Source organism: Bubalus bubalis, chromosome 6 (genome assembly GCF_019923935.1).
Source record: "Bubalus bubalis isolate 160015118507 breed Murrah chromosome 6, NDDB_SH_1, whole genome shotgun sequence".
NCBI lineage: Eukaryota > Metazoa > Chordata > Mammalia > Artiodactyla > Bovidae > Bubalus > Bubalus bubalis.
The window spans coordinates 14,933,345-14,956,074 of record NC_059162.1 but is presented as its reverse complement, the minus strand read 5'-3'; the positions used below and the strand labels follow the sequence as shown (position 1 = coordinate 14,956,074).

Here is a 22,730-nt window from a genome sequence, read left to right as displayed (position 1 = left end):
TTCAGTAAACTTTCAGTGTTGTGCAGCCGTCACCAGGTTTGGTCTTCAATCAGAGCTTCTGAAGTTTAAGAAAGTTTCCATAATGATCTTTAGTGGTCTAAGAAACGCATAAAAATAATGGTAATTGATACTGAAAAGCAGATAATATATACTTTTATCTTTTCAAAATCCTACCTCCCTGTCGCCCAGAACATTCTGCTGCTATATTAAGCCTAGGGAATCGGAATCACAAGATCCAAAGAATCTCATACAACTTCTCCTTAGTCAGGCCTCGGGGTTTTCGCTTTACAGACCCACAAGCCCATCAGTGGGCGGGGTCTCATTCTCTTGAAAATTTGGCAGCGAGAGGGGTCCCCTCCCACGGATCTTCCGGAAAGGGGCGGGGCTTGCCTTCCGGAACTTTTCGGACAGAGGCGGAGTCTTCTGCCGAGGGCCGTTCGGAGGAAGGCGGGGCCTACCTCGCATCAGGACCAGTCTGGCTGCACCTGCATCCTTAGCTCAGAGCATCCCTGGAGCATCTTAAGAGGCGACCGCAGCTGTCAACCAGGGACCAGACCGTCGCAGGAGGCATCCACCAGATACCTTCCCCCTCCCCTGACCTAGTGCTCTGCAGCGGCGGCCTCCGGTACTTACCGGAGGTCCCAGACTTGTCTGATCGACCACTGCAAAAGCATTTATAGCAATAGCCTCTGATTACGACATGGCTGAGATCACCAACATCCGACCTAGCTTTGGTAAGTAAAAATCTGGCAAACTAAGCCTGGGGTAGGTGAAACCGTTGCCAAGCCAAGGGAGCTCCGCGGCTGGGCAGAGCGTGAAGCCCAGATCAAGGCCTTCAAGTGCCAGCCCCTGGAGATTCGGGCCTGTGGTGGTGGGTAGAATCGGGCCTAAGGTGGTGGTATTGCGGGCAGTGGACAGCGTCCGAACCTGAGCTACGGGCTGCAGGGGCCGAGAAGGCCAGAGTCACAGCAAGGGTGGGGACGTCCAGGATGCGAAAACCTCGTATGGTGCACTGTCAGTACCGCTGGAGGTGAGAAACCGAGAGCCTGCGAAGGACGTGAACCCCTCCTTCGAGGGGAGGAGAGGCGAGGTAGGCCGAGCCCTCCCCCTTGGGGCACGCAGGGCGGTGCCCCTTCCTCCCCCTCCCACTCCTCAGGGCTGCGGGGGAGGGAGGTGGCAAGGGGGATGGGGCATCAAGATGGCAGCTTGGAGACTGTGGGCTGTGTGGCAGGCAGCCAGGGGAGGCGGCGGCCTCTGGGGAAAGAGGGGTGCGGGGGTGGGGAGCAAAAAGGAAGCCACTCCTGAAGCCGGTCAGCTGGATGCTGGGGCCGGGAGGAAACGTGAGCCCTGCCATGTCTATTCTGCATCGTAATGGTGGGGTCCGTCCGATGCTACCAAATGGCGCTTGGCGCTGCTGGGTTGGGGGATGACGTGATGTCTATTTCTGGGCCTCCTGGCAGCGCCTAGGCTCTTCTTCTCAGGCCTTTGTTCCCTGTTTCCCTGGGCCGGCTTTTCAAAAAGGGGGACTCACCCGCGCTGGTGCTGGCGGGGGCCTGATCCGGGCCAGAGTGGGAGGGGCGCAAAAGGCCGAGCCCGGGGGAGGCCGCTTTGTGTACCAGAGAAAGCATTACGTCATCTCGGAGCGGCTGGTCCCAGACCCAACCCTACAGGCTCCAAGATCAGTTACACTCCCTGGAGCCAGAGAGTGGGGTGGAAAATAAGGAAGCAGATGATAAAGAAAAGCTCGAGATGCACGTTTTTCCTCTGGGGGATTCCTGTAAAATGTGCTGAGATAGCAAACTTCCTGTGCTGTTTTCCTGCCCCCCAAAGAAAAATGAATTGCCCTGCTTCTGCCTCAGTCCTATCCCAGTTTGGATGGGAGAAGTAGGTGAGAGTTGCTGTCAGCCTAGGGTTCCTTCATTTCCCTTAAGAGATTCTGCCTCAGATAATCCAGGTTTGAGCATCCAGACTCCAGTGTTTAGGGTGGGGTCACAATCCAACTAGGAAATGGCTTTTCTCACTCCCTACTAGAAGGTTTATGGAAATTAACAAAACCCAGCCTGCTCTATCCCTTCAATGTCAGGAAGAATATCAGGTCAGAGAAAGTATACAGACAACAGATCACACCCATTTACTACTGGTTCACACTGATTCCCCAAGGATAAATCTTGATTATATTTTTCTTACACTTCATCTTCTGCCTTTTTATTATTTGAGTCCTAAATTTCCAAAATTGATGTCCCTTTTCTGATTACAGGAGTACTCCGTGATTTTCTTCTTGTTCTTTCTTTTTCTTCTTATGCCTCCTTTCCATTATATTCTTTTCTCTAATTGCAGTTCCAGATTCCTTGGAAAGTTAGATGTTGTAGAGCATAATATAGTGATGTCATTTAGAGGAAATATTACTGAACAAAAGAAAAGAAATATCAGCCTTTTACATACTAAAAGACTTATAAATACCCTCCAGTGTATTCATTATTTTATATATATATATATATTTGCTAGATGAGGAAACTGAGGCTAAGGGAGATAAAGTCAAACTAGTTAGGCTAGTGTTAGGATTTACACCAATTTCCCATTGATGCCAAAATTCATTCTTATTTCACTGTATCACACTGGCCTACTTGACCAGGAAAGGCTATTTTTGCAAAGGAAATGTCAATAAGCATGTCTGGTCAGAGGCTGAGAGAGCTGAACAAACCCAGATGTGTCTTATAGATCTTCAAATCCATATGGAAGGTCTCCACCGAGAACTCCCTGTAGAACTTCTGACTTTTTTCACATCTCATAGAGTACTTCATTTCAAACTCCATAGCCCTTGTGAGATACACCAAGCCAACACTCAATTATCTGTGACCTCGGAGGACAAAAGGAGCAAGCAGCATGGGTCACTGCAATTTACAGCTACTTGAAAACACTCACTTCAGCTTTTAGTTCTAACTTACTTTTCCCACTAAGCCTTTGACTGAAACTAGACAGAGGGTCCTGAGTTTCAACATTTCTGATTTTTCTAGTTTGCTGCCGTGGGTGTGGGGGAGAGACGTAGGGATTAACAAATACTAAAATGAAGAAGAACGTAAAGCGAAAGTGGGAAACAAGGTGGAAGCGTGTTGCTGTTTCTCAGTCACTAAGTCATGTCCAATTCTTTGCTACCCTGTGGACTGTAGCATGCCAGGCTTCCTCATCCTTTGCTGTCTCCTGGAGTTTGCTCAGATTCATGTCCATTGAGTGGGTGATGCTATCTACCCATTCATCTTTTTCCTTCTCCACCCTCCTGAAAGATAAGCATCCTTCATCTTCTCTTTTACTGATCCACTGCTTTCTAGCAGTAAAAGTTGAGGCATAGTGCGCAGCAGTGGGATCTCGCAAGATCACACAGTAAATTTATGGTAGAGCCAAAGGATCACTCAGATGTCTCTCAACCTGACCTTTAGGCTCCCTTTCAAATCATTCTCAAAAATATACTTGTCCTGGTAGTTTCTTGCCTTTCTCTTCTTGGAGAGATAATATTCAGTGTTACGAATCAGTAGCAAACAGTTTTCAGGAAAATCTCTCATAGGTGAATGCAGAGCCAATTTTTCAGATTGTGCCCATTCTGATTTACAGTTGAACCCAATCAATTGTTCAAGCAAATATTTACTGAGCTCCTGTTCGATGCAAGAGACTCGGGAATTCAAAGGTAAACAGGCTATAATTTCCACCTGGTCTCAAGGAGCTTACAGCCAAGGCTGCTCCCATTATGTGAAACCTCTCCCTAACAGTTTTTATTTCACCTGATATTCTGAAAATAAATGCTGTTATTATTCAGCATGGCCATGGACACAGTCACCTTGATATACTTTGTGAAATGGCATTACTCCTCATGTGTATTATTTCAAAATGTAACCACTTCTTTTCTTACCTGGTCCCAACATTCATAGAACTTTGAATGTTTGAGGCAGAAAGAATTTCAGAGATGTTAATTCCAATCCTTGTTAAGGAAATTCCTTTTAGAATAATATATCTGACGAAGGTGATCCAGTCTCTGAAAGTCTTCAGAGATTCACTGCCTCCGGAAGCAATCTGGGCCATCGAGAGGCAGTTCTAACAATAATTCAGTTCTTTGAATTTATCTGTCTTCTTGTAGCCTGTATGCACTGGTATTAGACCTGCCCTCCAAAGTAAAATCAGATGAGACCTTCTTCCAGCAAAGTACCTTCAGTAATTAAAGAAAGTTGTTATTCCCAGACCCTTCAGCTCCTTCAGTTTCTTCTCATTTAATATGGTTTCTAGGTCCTCTTCTATCCTGCTTATCCATAATATAGACACATTCTGGTGTCAGATAGACCAGGGTTTAAATCTCATCACTGTCATTTGCTTCTTTGTGATCTAGGGAAGATTTGAGTCCCCAGCTTCCTCAATTGTAAAATTGGGCTATTAATGGTACCTATTCAGTGAGTTATTTGAGTCAAATTGAGGAAGCTCTAATACAGTGTCTGGCACAGGTATCATACTGGCACACAAAAAACATAAATTTTTATTCTTGTCAGAAATAGAGAGAGCACTTCATGTGTGTCATGACCAGAGCAGATGAAATTATACTGCCCCTCTGATTTAGACATCACACTGATAGTATAAGGCAGCCTAGGTATACTCCAAGCTTGTGATCACTTAAACTACTAAGTTAGTTTTACTCAGATTTATCAAGTAAGGTCTCCTATTTCCTATCAATAGGTTTTGAAGGCTAAATAGAATTTTACATTTATCCCTGTTATATGTAGTCATATTGACCTCATCCTCTTTCTCCAATCTGTGGAAACTGGGTTTTTAAAAGTTTTTTATTGATGTAGCATTGATTTATAATGTTGTATTAGTTTCTTATGTACAGCAATAATCTAATTATATATATGTGTATATATAATTTTTTTTCATTATGGTTTATTACAGGATAATGAATATAGTTTCCTGTGGTATACAGTAGAACCTTGCTGTTTATCTATTTTTTAAATAGTAGTTTGTTATCTGTTAATCCCAAGCTCCTAAAGGGGAAGCTGTTTTGAATTCACTAACTCATTTGTTCACTGAACACTTACTATGCGCCACATGGTTCTAGGACCTGGGAATGTAGCAGTGAACAAAATAGCCAGTCACTGGTCTTATTAAATTACCTAGTAAGAGAAGACTGACAAATAAATATATACCAGAGGTAGTAAGTGCTACAAAGAGAAATCAATCAGAGTAGTGGGGATACTATCTTCCTTGGAACAAACAGGAAATGTTTTCTGATGAGGTTTGAATGAAAGCCTGCAGTGAGTGAGGCAGCAGGCCAGGCATATGCCTGATTGAAGGATGTTCTAGGAAAAATCTAGAATATGCAAGAATCACATTTATTTCCTTAGTTCCCCCTGCCCTACTTGAGACTTACCCTAATGCGTAGTATGGATAACTATAGGCCTTATCTAGATCTTTAAGGCCTAAACCCAATTTAGCTTCAGTGCATTTAAGGGAAAATAAATCCCAAAACCTAATTATCTAAGTCAGAGGCCCAATTTGTGCAGGAAAAGACAAGACTAGAGAAGGGAAGAAAAAAAAAAAACCTGTTTCTCTTTAGTTATTTGTTTACCTAACAAATATTAAGTACCTGCTGGGTGTTTTTAGTGCTGGGGATATAGACAGGAACTAAACAAACAAAAGGCTCCCCTGGTGGCTCAAAAGGTAAAGAATCTGCCTGCAATTCAGAAGACTGGGTTCAATCCTAGAAGATTGGGAAGATGCCTTGGAGAAGGGCAGGGGAACCCACTCCAGTATTCTTGCCTGGAGAATTCCATGGACAGAGAAGCCTGGCGGGTATAGTCTGCGGGGTCACAAAGTGTTGGACATGGCTGAGTGACTGAGCACAGCACACAAACAGACAAGAGCCCTGTCCTTAGGAAACTTATATTCTAGTGAAGATAGACAATAACTAATACAATTATATGTGAGTGTTTGTATATGTGTGCATGCGTGTGTGTGTGTTTGTGAAATAGAGAACTCATGTCATGTCATATGGAGAAAATTAAGCAGGGCCAGAAGTATAGGTCTCAAGGGTGGAAAAGGTTACATTTTTAAATAGGTTGGTCAGGAAAGACCTTACTAAGAAGGTGACAAGGTCTGACATGTTTCATGGTCCCTATTTCTTCCTATTTAAAATATTTGTGTTTTATTTTTAAATATTTGTATTTTACATTAAAATACAAGTATTTTAAATGCCTGGGAGCTGAAATTTGAAACATATTTCAAAAGGACTTAGGCCCACAGTTCTACTTCTTACCCCTCACCTACTTTTATCACCCCTGGGCACCCTACCAAACCCATCCAAAGTCAATTCCACATCCTTCCACCCTACCTATCAGTCAGCCCACACAAACCCACTGTGGCAAACCCTGTGCTGGATGCTGTGGAATATCCTCCTGAAACCAGACACAGCTCATGCCCTTGTGGAACAGTTGAGGTGAATGGCTCCTACGTAGAAGGGTGACCTATAACACTTACGGGGCCACTTTATGTGAAACACAAATCCATGTGAGCAAACCAAGTCCATAAGTGGAGAGGCAAGGCCGAGAAAAGAACAGGCAGTCAGGTGGGGCACTGCAGGGGAGGCTTTCTAGACAAGGTAAGTATTTCATCCAGGTTGGTGGGAAGAAAGAGCCACGGATTGGTTGGAGGGATGGGTGAGGGCATCTCTAAGAGAGGGGAGACGTTCCTAAGCCTAGATGAGCAAGTTTTGCTTTGAAGAAGGCTGGGTTGCAGATTAGCTCGGCCCCAGCCGGAGGCCCTAAGCAGGGGTGCTCTGGCAGAGGCCGAGGTCCAGCCGCCTTGACACATCTCTGGTCTCCACTTTCAGACGTGTCACCAGTGGTCGCCGGCCTTATCGGGGCCTCTGTGCTGGTGGTGTGTGTCTCAGTGACCGTTTTTGTCTGGACATGCTGCCACCAGCAGGCAGAGAAGAAGCACAAGAACCCACCATACAAGTTCATACATATGCTCAAAGGCATCAGCATATACCCAGAAACCCTCAGCAACAAGAAGAAAATCATCAAAGTGCGGAGAGACAAAGATGGCCCCGGGAGGGAAGGTGGACGCGGGAACCTGTTGGTAGATGCAGCAGAGGCTGGCCTGCTGGGCCAAGACAAGAGTCCTAAGGGACCTAGCTCTGGATCTTGTGTAGACCAATTGCCCATCAAAGTGGACTATGGGGAAGAACTGAGGAGCCCCATTGCAAGCCTGACCCCTGGGGAGAGCAAAACCACTTCTCCATCATCTCCAGAGGAGGATGTCATGCTAGGATCTCTCACCTTCTCAGTGGACTATAACTTCCCGAAAAAAGCCCTGGTGGTGACAATCCAGGAGGCTCATGGGCTGCCCGTGATGGATGACCAGACCCAGGGCTCTGACCCCTACATCAAAATGACCATCCTTCCCGACAAACGGCATCGGGTGAAGACCAGGGTGCTGCGGAAGACCCTGGACCCTGTGTTTGATGAAACCTTCACCTTCTATGGCATCCCGTACAGCCAGCTACAAGACCTGGTCCTGCACTTCCTCGTCCTCAGCTTTGACCGCTTCTCCAGGGATGACGTCATTGGGGAGGTCATGGTGCCGCTGGCTGGGGTGGACCCCAGCACAGGCAAGGTACAGCTGACCAGGGACATCATCAAAAGGAACATCCAGGTGAGGAGGAAGAGTTGTTGGGGAGGAATAGTAGGTTGGGGGAGAGAAGGGGATGAATGGGAAGGAGAAGTGGGATGGATGGCAAGGAGGGGCTGTAGAGAGGAAGCTCTCTGCTCAATCATGACTGAGCAGTGGTCAGAGTAAGACAGAGAGCCTGGCAGGTTAGGCCTCCTCTAGAAGCAACTTCCTGAAGAGAAAAGGGCAAACGCCTTCTGAAATTGCTCTTAGTGGTTGACGTCCTGATGCTGCATCCAGCTTGCTTGGAGCAGGATGGCCCTCCAGTCCTAGACCTCCTCATTTCAGGCAAATGGGAGCCAATTTCTTCTCCAAAATGTGTGATCTTCCTCTTGTGAACTTATTCCTTACAACTGAGAAACTGTGGAAGTAGTTCAGTAATTTTCCCCTCGGCTTCCCTTTCCCAGCCCAAACCTAGAGATATAAGTAGGCTTGCGTCTGTGTGACTTTTAACAACCATTTTATAAATGCAACTTCATCAACTGCTTTGGCTTCCCAGGTATTGTTAGTGGTAAAAAACCCACCTGCCAGTGCAGGAGATGTAAGAGACATGGGTTCGATCCCTGGGTCCGGAAGAGCCCCTGGAGGAGGAAATGGCTACCCACTCTAGTATTCTTGCCTGGAAAATCCCTTGGACAGAGGAGCCCCGTGGGTCCCAGGCCATGGACTCACAAAGAGTCGGACACAACCGAAACAACTTAGCATTCATAGCATACAACTGCTTGACCTTTCAGGCCCCTCACGCAGGCCAAAACCTTTGCCACGGATACTTCTCTCTCTGTTCTTCCTCTCTGCCCTGTTTGCATTAAGAGAGGCATGAGAGCCCTCCATCCTGCCTTCTCTCCACTGGGCTAGCATTGGTTCTTGAATCCTTTCAGGGATGCAAGAATGGTGCTCCCAGCCACACTAGTTCATTTGTTTCATTCTCAACTGGGGAGGCAGTGCAGTTCTGCGGTTTGGCAGGAGGGCTCTTATCAGACTGCCTAGCTTCACCTTCCAGCTCACCACTTTCCAGGGGTATGATGTAAGTGAGTTACTTAACTCTTCTCAACTTCTATTTCTCCATCTGTAAAATGGAACTGATAATATTGCCTTCCCTATGGGTTACGAGAATCAAATGGAATAATATAGCTGGCATCTTATTGCCTTCATGTAGCTTTTACTTAGTGGGAGGAGAAAGACAAAAAAGAAATCTTGGCATTTATCATATAGTGAGTATGCTGTGAAAGAAGCTGTTGAAATTTTATACTTAAGAGTTTCATTCCTTTTTCAGAATTTAACATAAGGAATTGATAGCAAGGACTTTGGGGCTTCCCTAGTAGCTCAGCTGGTAAAGAATCTGCCTGCAATGCAGGAGACCCCGGTACAATTTTGGGGTTGAGAAGTTCCCCTGGAGAAGGGATAGGCTACCCACTCTAGTATTCTTGGGCTTCCCTGGTGGCTCAGATGGTAAAGAATCCACCTGCAATGCAGATGACCTGTGTTCAATCCCTGGGTTGGGAAGATCCTCTGGAGGAAGGCAGAGCAACCTACTCCAGTATTGCCTGGAGAATTCTATGGACAAAGGAGCCTGGCAGGCTACAGTCCATGGAGTCGCAAAGAGTCAGATACAACTGAGAGACTAAGCACAGCACAGCAAGGACTTTGAAGTCAGACCTGAGTTTGAATCTAAATTCTACCAGCTAAATGACCTTGGGCAAGCTGCTTAAATTCTCTAAGTCTCTGTTTCTTATAAGGAATTAAAATGATGCATTTGCATAGTCCCTAGCCCATAGTAAACTCTCATGAATGTTAACCAGGATTATTATTATTAAAGTTTGATCCCTGGGAGAGACATGTGATTTGTAGATATTTACATTTTGTTTTGATAAAGTAAAGGAAGACAAGGAAGGCTAGATCAATGGAGAAGATGGTAGAAGGTTTGGAAAGGATATCAGAATCACTAAAAACACCTGCACGTTTTCCAGAAAGAGCCCTGCCTGCAGGTACGTTACTTCTCTGTTACTGCCCTCTCCAGCTGCAAACCCATGCTGGACTCAGTGGGGAGGCAGAAGGCTCAGGAACTTACAAGAGGCTTCCAGGCTAGCAGGACTGAGTGGGCAGTGAGCTCCTGGGAAGCAGGTTGGCCATTGCTGAAGGGCGCTGTGCCGCGCCGGGCTGGGGAGGGGAGGCAGGGAGCCCTTCCCCCGGGAGTGTGCTCTCACCGTCTCTGCCGCCTGCACCATCTCTGCCTGCCCCACCACAGTCAGCTTAGTCATGCCACTGCCCAGACAACCGCTGTTGCCACATGGCACGCTCAGCTCACAAGGGCCAGGGGAAGTCTGAACACTTTAGAGAATATTAGAGGTGTTTGGTCAGGGCATGAACACTGGTCCATTGCCAGGATACAGTGAGACACACCTGAGTCCAACACAGCAGGAATTCTCGCATCCTCTGAGCTTGGAGGCAGAAGTCCTGCAAAGAAGCTGCAGCAGTGACCAGTTTCATCTCCCTGCATCCTCTCCCTTCTCCCTCCGTTTCTTTTCCTCCAGATTCTACCAGCCCGCTCCCCTGACTCCTGACTCCCCATTATAGCAGCTCCAGTACCCTACCCCCTGCCTTCATTCAGCTCTTCTCACTGGGCGGTTCTTTTCAGGAGTACTAGCCTTGATAAAGCCACCAACTAGCTGGACTCCCCCAGACGGCTCATGCACTCTCAGCCCACGGCTGAGTGTGGAGGAGGGCTCTATGCCAGGCTGCAGCTGGGAAGACACTGGCAAGAAAAGGGACTGATTTGGGCTGGGAACAAAACAAGCCTCAAATCCAGGACACTGGGCAGGGAGCATAGACAATGGCATTTGCTAAACTGCCAGGGGCTCTTGGCAAGAGCCAAGCTTCTTTCCACTTTATTAACTCCCTTCAGAAGGGATAAGCCAGGGTGGGATCCTAAGCAACACACTCCCTGGATGAGGCCCCAGGACACCCGGAGCCCTGCAGCCTCCCAGGCTTCCTAAGCCTGTTTTCCCCAGCCAGTGCCAGTGGGCAGGGCTATGTTTCATCCTGGGTCATGGCTGTCATCTCCCTAGTCATTTGTACCCCTGATTCCCTAGCAGTTCAGCCTCCAAATGTCCACCTTAAATCCTCCCTAGTGTAGCCAGTAGTCTGCTCTTTCTGGGTCTCCCCTTGGCTCATCAGCTAGAGCTGCTTTGGAAGAGTCCACACTGTAAGAGTCTTTCCTGATCTGGGTAGGGTATCCCTTTATAGTAATGGGATCAAAGTTTCCTGGGTGGAGACTGGTGAGAATTGCATTTCTCTAGACAGTCCCCAACCCCTAACTGCATTTCCTGACCAGTAGCAGAAAATTCAGCTCTTGTCCTTTCTGTTATTGCAGTGTAATCCAGTTGGAAGAAGCCAGGACTGGTCATGATTTCTGATTCTGTCCATTTCATTGTCTAATTCTGGGTGTGCAGTTACTTTCTCTGGGCCTCAGTCTCCCTCTTGGCTGGATCATGAAGGCTAATGGGGTCACTTTGTGAGAACACTCTCAGCTCTTGTGAATATACGGAAAGATATAAGAAGCATTAAAATTTAACGCTTGACTATTAGTAAAAGAAGTTTACAGCGTAAACTCCAAACACCCAAACTCTCTGAGTTGGACTTTGGAACTGGATTTTTTTTTCCTTTAGTGGCAGCTTTTTTCCCCCTAGTATTTTATTCAGAAAGAAATAAAAGTGAATTTACATTTCCATAATACACCCCCCACAATGAGAAGGGAAGTGATTGAGAGAGGGCTGGGGTTAAAGAAGAGACAGTGGGAAAGAAGTGATTTACACGGTGGATAATAGAGAGTTGTTAGATTCCTCCTAATTTCTTCATGTCATTGTTTCCCAAACCATTTCCTGTCTTTCTGCTGCCAGATTGGTGTTCATGACCTGGGACAGTGGTCATGGGAATGAGAGGATTCTTAAAATCTCAGATTTACAAGAGACCTTGGAGGTCATCCAGGCTAGTCAAAAGGGAGTGAAAAGAAAGAACAAGGAATGTCAATTTTCCATAAACAATAAAGAAATTTGCTATAGAAAAATAAAATAAAATCATACACACCAAAAAAGGAAGTTGCTGTGTATGTGTATTGGGGAGAAGACAAGGAGGGATGTGGTTGAATGTTGAGAGTTTTGTTTCTTTTGTTTTCTCATGATTGTGATTTATGTGGAGGTAGCACTGAGAACTTCTAGTCCCTATAAAGGTTTATTGAGGATGTTTGAGTCCTCCTCTTTGCAAAGATGCTCTGGCTAGAAAAAGTCTTTCCATAGGGGCTCTGCTAATTATAAGAAAGAGATTTATCCTTCACCTAAGTGTTTCCTTCAGCCTAACATCTTCTTTCGGACCACTGCCCTTGTTCCTCTTTTCCACGGGCTGAGAAAGGATCCTGCACTCTGAGAGCAAAGCCTCCCGGCTCTGTCAGGCATGGATAAAACCCTTTCTCCCCCTTGTCCTTCTGCTCGCCCACCCCCCAACAGGGTCTTTACCTCACTAGGCGAAGGGGCTGGGAAACAGTGCGCTCCCAGCCCTTGACAAAGAGCCCTTGAGAAAGAGCCATTGACAGTGCCGCTGGGAATGGGAATTGGGTGGAAAGAGAAGGGGAGGCGGCAGGGGGGACTTGAAACCCTGGCCTTCAGTGCAGAATGGAATGGCATTCAGGTGGTGTTGTGGCGGCAGACTTGGGCATCACAAAGGGGCAGCTGAATGAGGACGGGCATTCTGCCCATGTAAAATGGCCAAAGGTGGGGGGGAGGGTGGGTCAGATGGAGAACAGTTGCCAGAGGAGTGATTTTAGGGGAGGAAAGGATTGTGAAGGTGGCCAGAAGTTGTCCACTTTCCCAAAGAACTAGGGAAGGCGCACGGGACTTTGATTAGGGTGATTATGCTATAATGGATGATTTAGGAAACAGTTTGTGTTTTTTTTAAACAGTTTTAAATAATCAGAAAAACCTAAGTATCATCTTGTAATTGATGTTATTTTTACAAATAAAACTTTATGTTTTAAATCAAAATTTCCTTTTTACCCTCCCTAGCTTTCTTCTGTATATAAAGTTAGATTATATCTAAAGATTGTATTTTAATATTTAGATACCAATATTCAAGGTCCCAGATATAGATATCAAAACTAGTTAACATTTCATTATTCATGAAAATGGAGGGGAGCAGTGGCTCAAATAATCCAAAAGTTCTTTCTAGATAGATCAGCACTGTTCACTGGAACTCTCTCTGATGATGGAAATGTTCTATATCTGCATATATCCAATATGGTAGCCACTGGCCACGTGTGGACACTGAGCACTTGAAATAGGGCCAGTGTGACTGAGGAATTAACATTTAATTTTACTTAATGTTAATGAATTAAAATTTAAATAGATACATGTAGCTACCAGCTACGGTATTGAGCAGTTCAGTTCTGAACATTTCGGAAGATATTTTCTTTTTGCTGAGGGATTACCTTCCTGATGCCTTTGGGCTGTGACTGATAGTAAAAATGAGCACACATTCTCTGACTGAGTTCTGACTTATGTCAAAGGAAGTGACCCAGAAGTATACTGGTTGGCAGGAGCAACCAGCCTGTGATTTTAAACTGGCTCGGGGTGCGTCCTGTGGATACAGTCAAGAGCCGACTGTATGTTGTGGATAAGGAAAAGATGTAGGGCTTCATCTAGCAGAGAAAACCATGAAAATCATTTCTAAAGCTTGTTTTCTTTTGTACTTCAATTTCTAAAGCTAACGGCTACGTTTAAAGTTTAGTCACATTCAGTATCCTATAAAAGACATTTCCGTACGCTCCTGGTATGAAACATCGCCTCAAGAAATTTTTTAAACCAAATGGAAATATTATCACAGTTCATTCCTTGAGGTGACGACTTATAATCAATCAAAGCATAAGCTATTAGGGTTTTCCCTTTGTTTTTCACTGATGAGCTAATCAAACCATTTACTGCTGTTCTTTCCTGCGCCAGACACACCTGGGCAGGCACTAGCCTGTGAGCTTCTGGAGGGTAGGGGTGCAACTTTTCAGCCCTAGCAGCTAGCAGATTGCCTGGCGCTCTTAATGCACAGCAAGTCATTTTGGTGGGTATGTGGCATATGTAAGGCTGGTGGTGAGTTTGGTCTATTTTTGTTCAATCTAAGAATTCGTCGAGTTGGTGACCTTCCTTTGGAGCTATGAAGAGTATAAGGAATAAAATTTGATAGTGGAGGAGTGATTTGGTCTCAAAATTTTTTGTCCCAAATTTAACTTATTATGTCCTAAGCGCCTCCTGTGCCGCCACATTTCGTTTTCTTTACCCCAGCCTCATCCCCACTTCCTAAGAGAGAAACACAAGAAACACTCCCTCCTCTCTTCCCTCTCCCCTATATTTACATCCAGTTAGCCGCCCCCACCCAGAAAATCCTGACATTTCTTTCTGAGACCTATCCCAGGTCCGTCTCCTCTGCCACAGCCCTGGTTCCAGCCCTCACCCTCCCTTCCCTAGCCTGTGAGAGCAGCCTCTTCACCAAGTTTTCTGACTTTCGTCTTTAGTTCCTTCTCCAGCTTTAACTAGAATAATATGATTATTAATATATTAACAACAGCAGTAACGTCATGCTTACAGAAGTCGCTCCTATGCTTACAGACCTCCTCTCGCCTGGCTGCTGGCGGCTCTGCTGTTTGGTGAGCTTACTCCCCCCGCTCCCCATGCCCTTCACCCCCACCTAACCCACCTCTCCAGGCTCCTGGCCCATCCCTCCTGCCAGCACTCCAACATCAGGTACATTCACCCTCCCCATTCTCTGAACATAGCCTACCCTTTCAGCCTGAAGCCAGCTATTCAGCTGCCCTGCCACACAGGATCTTCTCTCTGCCCATTGCTTCAGTGTCTGTTTCTCACCCCCCAGAAGCTCAGCCCTGATGTCAGCTGGCAAAACCTCCCCTGCATCTCGTAGCAGCATGGAAGCATTTATTCTGGTCTCACTGCGCAGCTTGTGGGATCTTAGTCCCCTGACGAGAGATTGAACCCAGGCCCTCAACAGTGACCTAACCACTGGACCACCAGGGATTTCCGAGGCTTCTCACTCTCCTGACAAGTAAACACGTTTGTTTACGTCTCTGAATCTTATGAGGACTTCCCTGGTGGCTCAGATGATAAAGCGTCTGTCTACAATCCGGGAGACCTGGGTTTGATCCCTGGGTCGGGAAGATTCCCTGGAGAAGGAAATGGCAACCCACTCAAGTACTCTTGCCTAGAAAATCCCATGGACGGAGGATCCTGGTGCAGGCTACTGCCCATGGGGTCGCAGAGAGTCAAACATGACTGAGCGACTTCACTTCACTTTGCTGAATCTTCTACTCCATCCTTGGGAACAATGACTGAGTCCTGTTAGCTCTGAATTCCCAGCACCTGGCATGTAATTAGTATCCAAATGTTATTTAAAATGTTCTTAGAGGACTAGAGTTTTTGTTTTGTTTTGTCTTGTTTCCAAGCTCAAAATAGAGCCTGCTGCTACTGCTGCTGCTAAGTCACGTCAGTTGTGTCCGACTCTGTGCGACCCCATAGACGGCAGCCCACCAGGCTCCTCCGTCCCTGGGATTCTCCAGGCAAGAACACTGGTGTGGGTTAAATAGAGCCTAGCATAACATTTCAAGGTGAGGAAACAAAGATGTGGGCATCCAGGGTGGCCGGAGAAGACGCTCTGAAGGTCATACACTGGGGCAGGCAGAGCAGGTGTGGACATTCACCTTGTGAAATGGAGCCAGAGGCTCCAGAAAGTTCAGGGACTTTCCCAGGGCCAGCTGGTGAGTAAGTGACAAAGTTAAGACTCAAATGCGAGTTTCCTGTCTCCCTTCAAAACTTTATCACAAGAACCAAATGAGAGAGCAGGAGAGAGTGCCTGTCCCTGGTACACACTAATTTACTGGATCCTCTTACTAGTCCTGGGAAGTTGCTACTGTTTTCATATCCATTTTACAGAAGAGGAAGCAGAAGTCCAGAGAGGTCAAGTAGGGCTGACCTCGTCCCAGCTCAGACAGATAAGCAGTAGAGTCAGGATTTGAATCCAGGCCAGTCTGACTGCAGAGTCTGTGCTGTGCTGCCTCTCCGTGCAAATGATTTTATTTACTATAAGATTTTTTATTTTATTTTATTTTGGGCCATGCCATGTGGCATGCGGTATCTTAGTTCCCTGACCAGGGATCGAACCCACGACCCCTGCAGTGAAAGTGTGGCGTCTTAACCACCGGGCCACCAGGAATCCCCTTGTTTACTGTCAGGACTGTGAGAACAACATCTCCTTTGTCCTCGCCCCCGCACTTTCTGTGCCATGGCCTGCCCCCTCGGCTGGGGCTCTCACCTGCTGTTTCTTCCCCACAGAAGTGCATTAGCAGAGGCGAGCTCCAGGTGTCTCTGTCATACCAGCCTGTGGCGCAGAGAATGACAGTGGTGGTCCTCAAAGCCAGACACCTGCCGAAGATGGACATCACCGGCCTCTCAGGTAGCAGCTATTTACTTCAACCTATCTCGGTCTGCCCTCCCCGCACTGCTGCCCCTTGCCTGTGATCCAAGCACCTCCCCCACCCACCTTTCAGGACCCCCGGCACCTCTCAGCCTCCACCCGTTCCTCTCTGTCTACATTCTCTTCCTGATGAATGTAACCAGGGAGGTATTTTGGGTAAGCAGATGGTCTCTACCTTTGGCGAGGTATTCACAGTGGTATGCATGCCAGCCTCTGTGCCCTTGCTCCAGGTGAGACTTCTCAGAAAGCCTGCAGCCTTTGGTAGTCCCTGTGCCCCCTTGAAAATGCTTCTTGGTGTCATGGAGTTTCTTCGGCCCTGACTCGAGGCGGTTTTTCTGTTCCTTGTCTGCCTGGTTTCCTTGACCCCTTGTCCAGGCAGGCAGATGTGTACACAGTCAGTGTGCACTTAGTGTGCAACCACCAAAGACCCCACGGGGTGAGAGAGGGGACATCAAGGAGATGGACAGCAGAAGCCCCTCCTCCCTGACATTGTATAGGAGAGGACTGTGTCATTGGCCTGTCTCCCTTTTTTCTTCGGGGGCCCCAGATCCTTACGTCAAGGTGAACGTCTACTACGGCAGAAAGCGCATCGCCAAGAAGAAAACCCACGTGAAGAAGTGCACTTTGAACCCAGTCTTCAACGAGTCTTTCATCTACGACATCCCCACCGACCTCCTGCCCGACATCAGCATCGAGTTCCTGGTCATCGACTTCGATCGCACCACCAAGAACGAGGTGGTGGGGAGGCTGATCCTGGGGGCGCACAGTGTCACAGCCGGTGGCGCCGAGCACTGGAGAGAGGTGTGCGAGAGCCCCCGCAAGCCCGTGGCCAAGTGGCACAGTCTGAGCGAGTACTAATCCTCTTCTCCTTGCCTCTAACCCTGGGGCCAGGCTGGGCAGGGACGTGGCGGGGAGAGAGAGGACCGAGAGGAGCGGACTCAAAACCTCATCTTAGTTGTAGAAGAAAATTTCTTACACGACAAACACCACAGAGAACACCCCACATGACCACAGCTGCAGTTCAGTTCTTAGCAATGATGATTTTTCTCCTTTGCAAGGCACTAGGAAATCCTTTTTTTTTTTTTTTTTTCAAATGGGGAAAAAAAGAGAGGGAAAGACCTCTACAAGTCTATATATAACAATGTAACCTTATATTTGCATGTCTAATACAAACTGAAGAAATTAGCCTAACTGCCAATATCAAGGTACAGATTTTAATCCATGAAAATCGTGTTTTGTGCCGAATTGTATTTGCTGATTACCTGAAATTGGTCTCTTTTTATTGGGCTTCTCTGGAGAGTTATTCTCACCCCCCACCTCTGTGGAAGAATCTTTTTGCTCTTGTAAAACCTCATGTTTTCATCATCCCCATCTTTTCTCCCTATTACCGCTTACATTTTTGCTCTTTGAGCTTAAGAACCAGAGGTCTGCAGTAGACGAATATACAAAGGTGGAATGGATAAGGCAGGGTTTGCAGGAGAAAGAGTATTTGAGAAATGAGGCGTGTTTGCTATCAGCGCTCCTGCTGGAAAGGGGTAAAAGACTCTTTGATTAATATGTGATCAGTTACACAAAGGCATCAGACTTTTCGGTAGAATCTGGGTTTACAAAACTAGATGACTTCTCTTGAAAGAGCTTTGGGACTTCAAATTCAGCTACAGGATAGTACCATTGACTATATCTTGCTGATCCCAAATGTAGTTATGAAGACAAGGAAAATGAGATGAGTGCCTCGCCCTTTGTAGCTGTGTTTGGAAGGATAGCCATTTTTTGGTGATGTGTTAGGAATCATCTGTGGTTTGAAGGGTTAGACTGGCCTTTGTTTTTCCAGAAATGCTGACCGCTGAGAAGCTTTAGAGTCTTCTCAAGTACTTTACGTGAGGTTAGTTTTACTTCATAAGGAAAAGGACCTTGAGAAATTATTCTTTCTCCTCAAATTTTTCAATAATGGCCCTTAAAAATAACTGAGTAAAACGAGCACATGACTAAATTAGTAATAAAGATAACTTGGATTTTTCAGAGCATCCTTTTCCTGTAAACAAAGTGCTTAGTTCTTAGGACTCGTGAATCTCAAGGTACAGTGAAGGCATGGGGAAACCACAGAGCTCAGTCCTCCACCTGCCAGTGGACAGCAGAGCTTGAGAGAGATTCAGCCTCCGTTTTAGAATTCATGTCTCCTTATCCCTAGTCCAGCCATGCCTCTAGAGTTGAGACTTTTCAGATGGCAGAGACTTCATGGATGGTAAGTAAGCCCGGATAGGCAGTAGATATTTTTGCCAGCCTGAAGAGGAACTCAGATAAGCAGCAGCTTGAACCAAGGCCTGAAAGATTAATAGAGACAGAAATTTCACTTTCAGACAAGAACATCACTGTTTGACTTGCTTCTGAGAAGAGTTGAAAAGCTGAGTCTCTATGGAGAGAGTGGTGATGTTGCCTCTGCCGTTCCATAACTCTTGTGGATTTAAAACCAACCTGTTCCCTGACCCCCCAACCCCATTCTTCTTTTTTCTTTAACCTGGATTCTTGACAGTGCAGAACAGTTCTGAGCAGGCACAGAGCCCACTCTCTGTTCTTGTCCCTGTCATCCCCCAACCCCCAGAATCTGACTCACAATCTCACCATCAGCTGGGTTCACATCACTGGTTTCTATCCAATACTCCATGGAATGTAAATACTGTATCATACGTAGACAAAAATAATTTTTGTTTTCTAAAAATGCATTTTGAGATAGTTTAATGTAAATCTGACAGGAGCATTCTGAAGCCCCATTAGGAAAAATTTTAAATGGTTCCTCTCCATCGCCTTAATGTCTAAAGATCAGAAACTGCTGAGCAACCCGCTTTTGTTTCCTTCCCAGAAACAATGCAAAGCAACAGGTGGAGAAAGTGTGGTCTTTGCCCTGCTGTGTGTGCCTCTGAAGCTCCTCCCGACATAAGTCTGGGAAAACAGCCTCACCCAACTCCTCTCTTACCCATCTCCTTGTAGCTTTATTCTTTGCATCTACTGAGCGGTGGGTGGAGGTGGCAGGAGAGGGACCCATAGTTCTGTAGCCTAGGAACTGCCTCGGTGTCTTTCTCAGAAAAAGGCAAAGAGGCAGACAGTCCCAGGTTCCTCCCTCCTCCCTCAGGCCTGATCCGTTGTGCCCTTGACTCAGCCATCCCAAAGTTTCTTAGCTGACTTTGGCTTTCACATTTGTTCCTCCCAGAGCTAACTGATAAGGGTGGAGGAGGAATGCCTACTCCTAAGAGTCAGTGGAAAGACAAGAGAGTCACATTCTAGCTTTCACACAAGGCACTCATGATCAGGAATAGGTTAGGGAATGGTCACTTCTGATTTTCCAAGAGTCAGTCCTTCTCTGCTGACATCTTGATTCCTTGGGAAGGCAAGAGCTTTTCTTAATAACAAAAAGTCCCTTTATGAGTTAGTCCTTCCTTCAGTTCATCTCAGTGGAGCACAGCCAAGAGGTACATGTTTAGGAGCGGTGCTCGGGATATGAGAACAGACTGGTTCGTGGGACGGGGCGGCTTGCTCAGGAGAGGGAACGATGCAAGTCCTTTTTCTTGGGAAGCTTTTATTATGGCCACAATAGTGACATTGCCCTCACCATGATCCTTCTCTGATGTGGTCGTCTTTCTTTACCTTGTGTCTTCTCTTGTAAAAATGAAACTCAAAAAATAAACGTGTCAAATTTTAAAAAAAGAAAAAAATCGAAAAAGCTAACATGAATTGTGTGAAACTGCATAATGCTGTAATGCTAACCTACAATATGTAATGCTACCTTGTATGTTGAATTTGTTAATGCACCACACAAGTGCGGAATAAAGACTGATTCACATTAAATAGGCCCGATGACTTCAGCATGGTTTTCTTGGAAGCTGGATGACTATGAATGGTGTGAACACTCAGACTCCCATAGGTGGTGCAGTGGTAAAGGATCCGCCTGCCAGTGCCAGAGAAGCAAGACAGTTGGGTTTGATCCCTGAGTCTGGAAGATCCCCCTGGAGCAGGAAATGGCAACCCACTCCAATATATTTGCTTCAAAAATTCCATGGACAGAGCAGTCTGGTGGGCTTCAGTCCACGGGGTCAAAAAGAGTTGAACGCGACTGAGCACATGCACGTGAACGCGCGCACACACACACACACACACACCATGTTTTCCAAGATGTGGTCCTAGACTGAGAGTCTTTCCTTTTTGTCCTATTTTCTTCTTAAAATGTAGTATTTAAGACAATAATCACCAGAGTGAGGGTTGATGGTTTTTAGTGCAGAGAATGTCTGACTCTTTAATTGAAAATATATCAAAAGCAATGCTTAGACTGACTGATTCTTTCATTTATTCATTAGTCAAGACTTTATTATTTTTATTTGAGGATAATTGCTTTATGATGTTACGGTGGTCTCTTCCACACATCGATGTGAATCAGTCATAATTATATACATATATATCCTCTCCCTTGTGAGCCTCCCTCCCCCAAAACAGTTTTTTAAATTGCGTTTCTATCATATGACAGGTACTGGGAATACAAGACATTGATAAGCAAGAGTACTGCATTTGAGCTTAGCAGAGGACAAACATTAATCAATTAATCACACTAATAAATATTTAATTACAAACTGAGAAAAGGAACACTGTGTGCATGCAAGAAAGAGGGAAGCAAGAGAAAAAGTTTAAAATAAGTTTCAGTGAAACTATAAAACATTTTTAAATGATAAAGCTAACATCATAAGCATATTATAAAAACATTGGTAAATAGAGAAGAGGGGAAAAAGTCAAGATTCCAAAACCTTAACAATCATTTTGTCATTTAATCTTATTTCTTGTGCATTTTCTTCCCTGTGTACATTATTCAGGATCTTATTAGAAAATACATAAAATATATGTTCATAGGAACCAGAAAAAAAATTCACCCACAGGCAAACAGTACTAATTTTGGCACATGTCCTTCCAATTTCTTTTAACAACCTTATAATTCCAATCATGGTAGGTAATTTTGTATATTACTTTTTTCTAACGTGATGATATAATAACAATGATAGTAAGATTATCTTGGCACTCAAGATGTTTTTGGCTTTAATTAACAGGAAACCCAATTCAGGAGGCGGGGGGAGGGGCCGAGGATTAAAAAAAAAAAAAAAAAAAAAAAGGAAACCCAATTCAAACTGGCTTAAACATTAAGGAAATGGATCAGTTCACCTAACTGGAAGTCCAAAGGCAGGTTAGGCTTCAGAGTTGATACAGTAAAAAGTCACCAATACTATGAGAGGCCCAGGTTCTTTCTGAGGGCCATTCTGATATTCAGTGCTAGCTTAAGGCATAAAATCATTAGTAAGGCTTTTATAATGTTTATAGAAGCACTTTCAGGAGATCACCTTGGGACCTCTCCTAGAAAAATAAGGTCAATCATTCACAGAAGCCTGTAGCTATTCTTTCCTCTTATCTTGGTGGTCCAAAGTGTATCACCTGGTCATTTCTGAACCAATCACAAGCAAAGACAATGGGATTATCTTCAGACCATTTAGTACTGCCCTGGAACTGAGTATGGAAGATGGGTAGATTCTTGAGTAAAATGTCATTTTCTCTGGAAGAAGGAATTGCTACTGGGTGGGCAATGAATAAAGAACATTGCATAGTTTGTTTTTGGCCACACTGTGCAGCTTGTGGGATCTTAGTTCCCTGACCCAGGGATTGAACCAGGCTCTCCGCAGTGAAAGAACAGAATCCTAACCACTGGACCACCAAGGAATTCCTACATAGGTTCCTATAGTACCTTTCATTCCAAGGTATTTTATCCTATGATCTTATAACAAACTCTTGGAGAAGAGTTCCTAACCTACCATGTGCCTCACCTTCTAATCTCATTCATTCCCTATACCTTGTGGTTTGAAAAGACGAACAGCCTAGTGCTGGAAGTCCTTTTTAAGTAATTCTAGAAGAACATAAGTTTTAGCCATGGGGCTTAATTTTTCAGAAAACTGAAAACATATCTATTCTTATTCAGTATAACTTTTACAAGATAGTAAACTGGAGAGTATCTCAATTGCCAAATACCATATTAGGTCAAACACACCTTCTGAACACCTGGAAGAATTGCTCAAAACTCTGCTTGGTATTCAAGAACAAACTCCTAGAGGGGGTCTTAAGGCTCAGCAGGCCCAGGAATAGATGTATTAACAGATAAATCAATAAGAGCCTGGTAATTCATTAGCTGCTTTTGTGTTCAGTTCTGGGGAGCTGGTAATTCACCTCAAATGTTCTGTTAAACCTCAATCTAATTGGAAAGCTCTGACAAGGCCATAAGAAGGGTCTCATTTTCTTTTAATAGCAAAAAAAAGCTAACATGATCAAATGCTTATCAATGCTGGGCACCGTTTTAAGCACTTTACACATTTAAAACTCAATCCTTCCAACAACCCTGTTGGATATGTGCTACTATTGTCCCCATTTAACAAATTTAACAGTGGCTTATGCCATTCATAAGCCATGCATCCTGGATTCACCCTGTG

At 45.3% G+C, this 22,730-nt stretch overlaps 2 protein-coding genes across 4 annotated transcripts in view; one reads left to right on the top strand and one right to left on the bottom strand.

Annotated features, from left to right (window-relative positions):
* LOC102401468 (YY1-associated protein 1) overlaps positions 1-1,752 on the bottom strand; it is a 49,641-nt gene extending 47,889 nt beyond the window's left edge. Inside the window, 1 exon segment of the mRNA XM_045166000.1 lies at positions 1,532-1,752. Within this exon segment, the coding sequence (XP_045021935.1) occupies positions 1,532-1,628 (97 nt within the window). The 5' untranslated portion in view covers positions 1,629-1,752.
* Positions 412-20,068, top strand: SYT11 (synaptotagmin 11). 3 transcript variants are annotated; one of them, XM_044944271.2, is made up of 4 exons: positions 412-734; positions 6,863-7,689; positions 16,083-16,203; positions 16,772-20,068. In XM_044944271.2, the coding sequence occupies exons 1-4, from the start codon at positions 701-703 to the stop codon at positions 17,080-17,082; spliced, it is 1,293 nt and encodes a 430-aa protein (XP_044800206.1). In that variant the 5' UTR covers positions 412-700; the 3' UTR covers positions 17,083-20,068. The 3 variants fall into 3 exon arrangements, with proteins under 3 accessions (XP_044800206.1, XP_006052083.1, XP_044800207.1); XM_006052021.4 differs by having other exon boundaries at positions 415-734; positions 16,083-16,206; XM_044944272.2 differs by lacking the exon at positions 412-734 and adding an exon at positions 742-1,090 and having other exon boundaries at positions 16,083-16,206.
* The last annotated feature ends 2,662 nt before the right edge of the window (positions 20,069-22,730 follow it).

Coding starts and splice junctions, on each gene's coding strand:
- SYT11 (XM_006052021.4), top strand. CDS start 701: ATGGCTGAGATCACCAACATCCGACCTAGCTTTG. Junction 735..6,862: donor CAACATCCGACCTAGCTTTG/GTAAGTAAAAAT, acceptor CTCCACTTTCAG/ACGTGTCACCAGTGGTCGCC. Junction 16,207..16,771: donor CATCACCGGCCTCTCAGGTA/GCAGCTATTTAC, acceptor CGGGGGCCCCAG/ATCCTTACGTCAAGGTGAAC.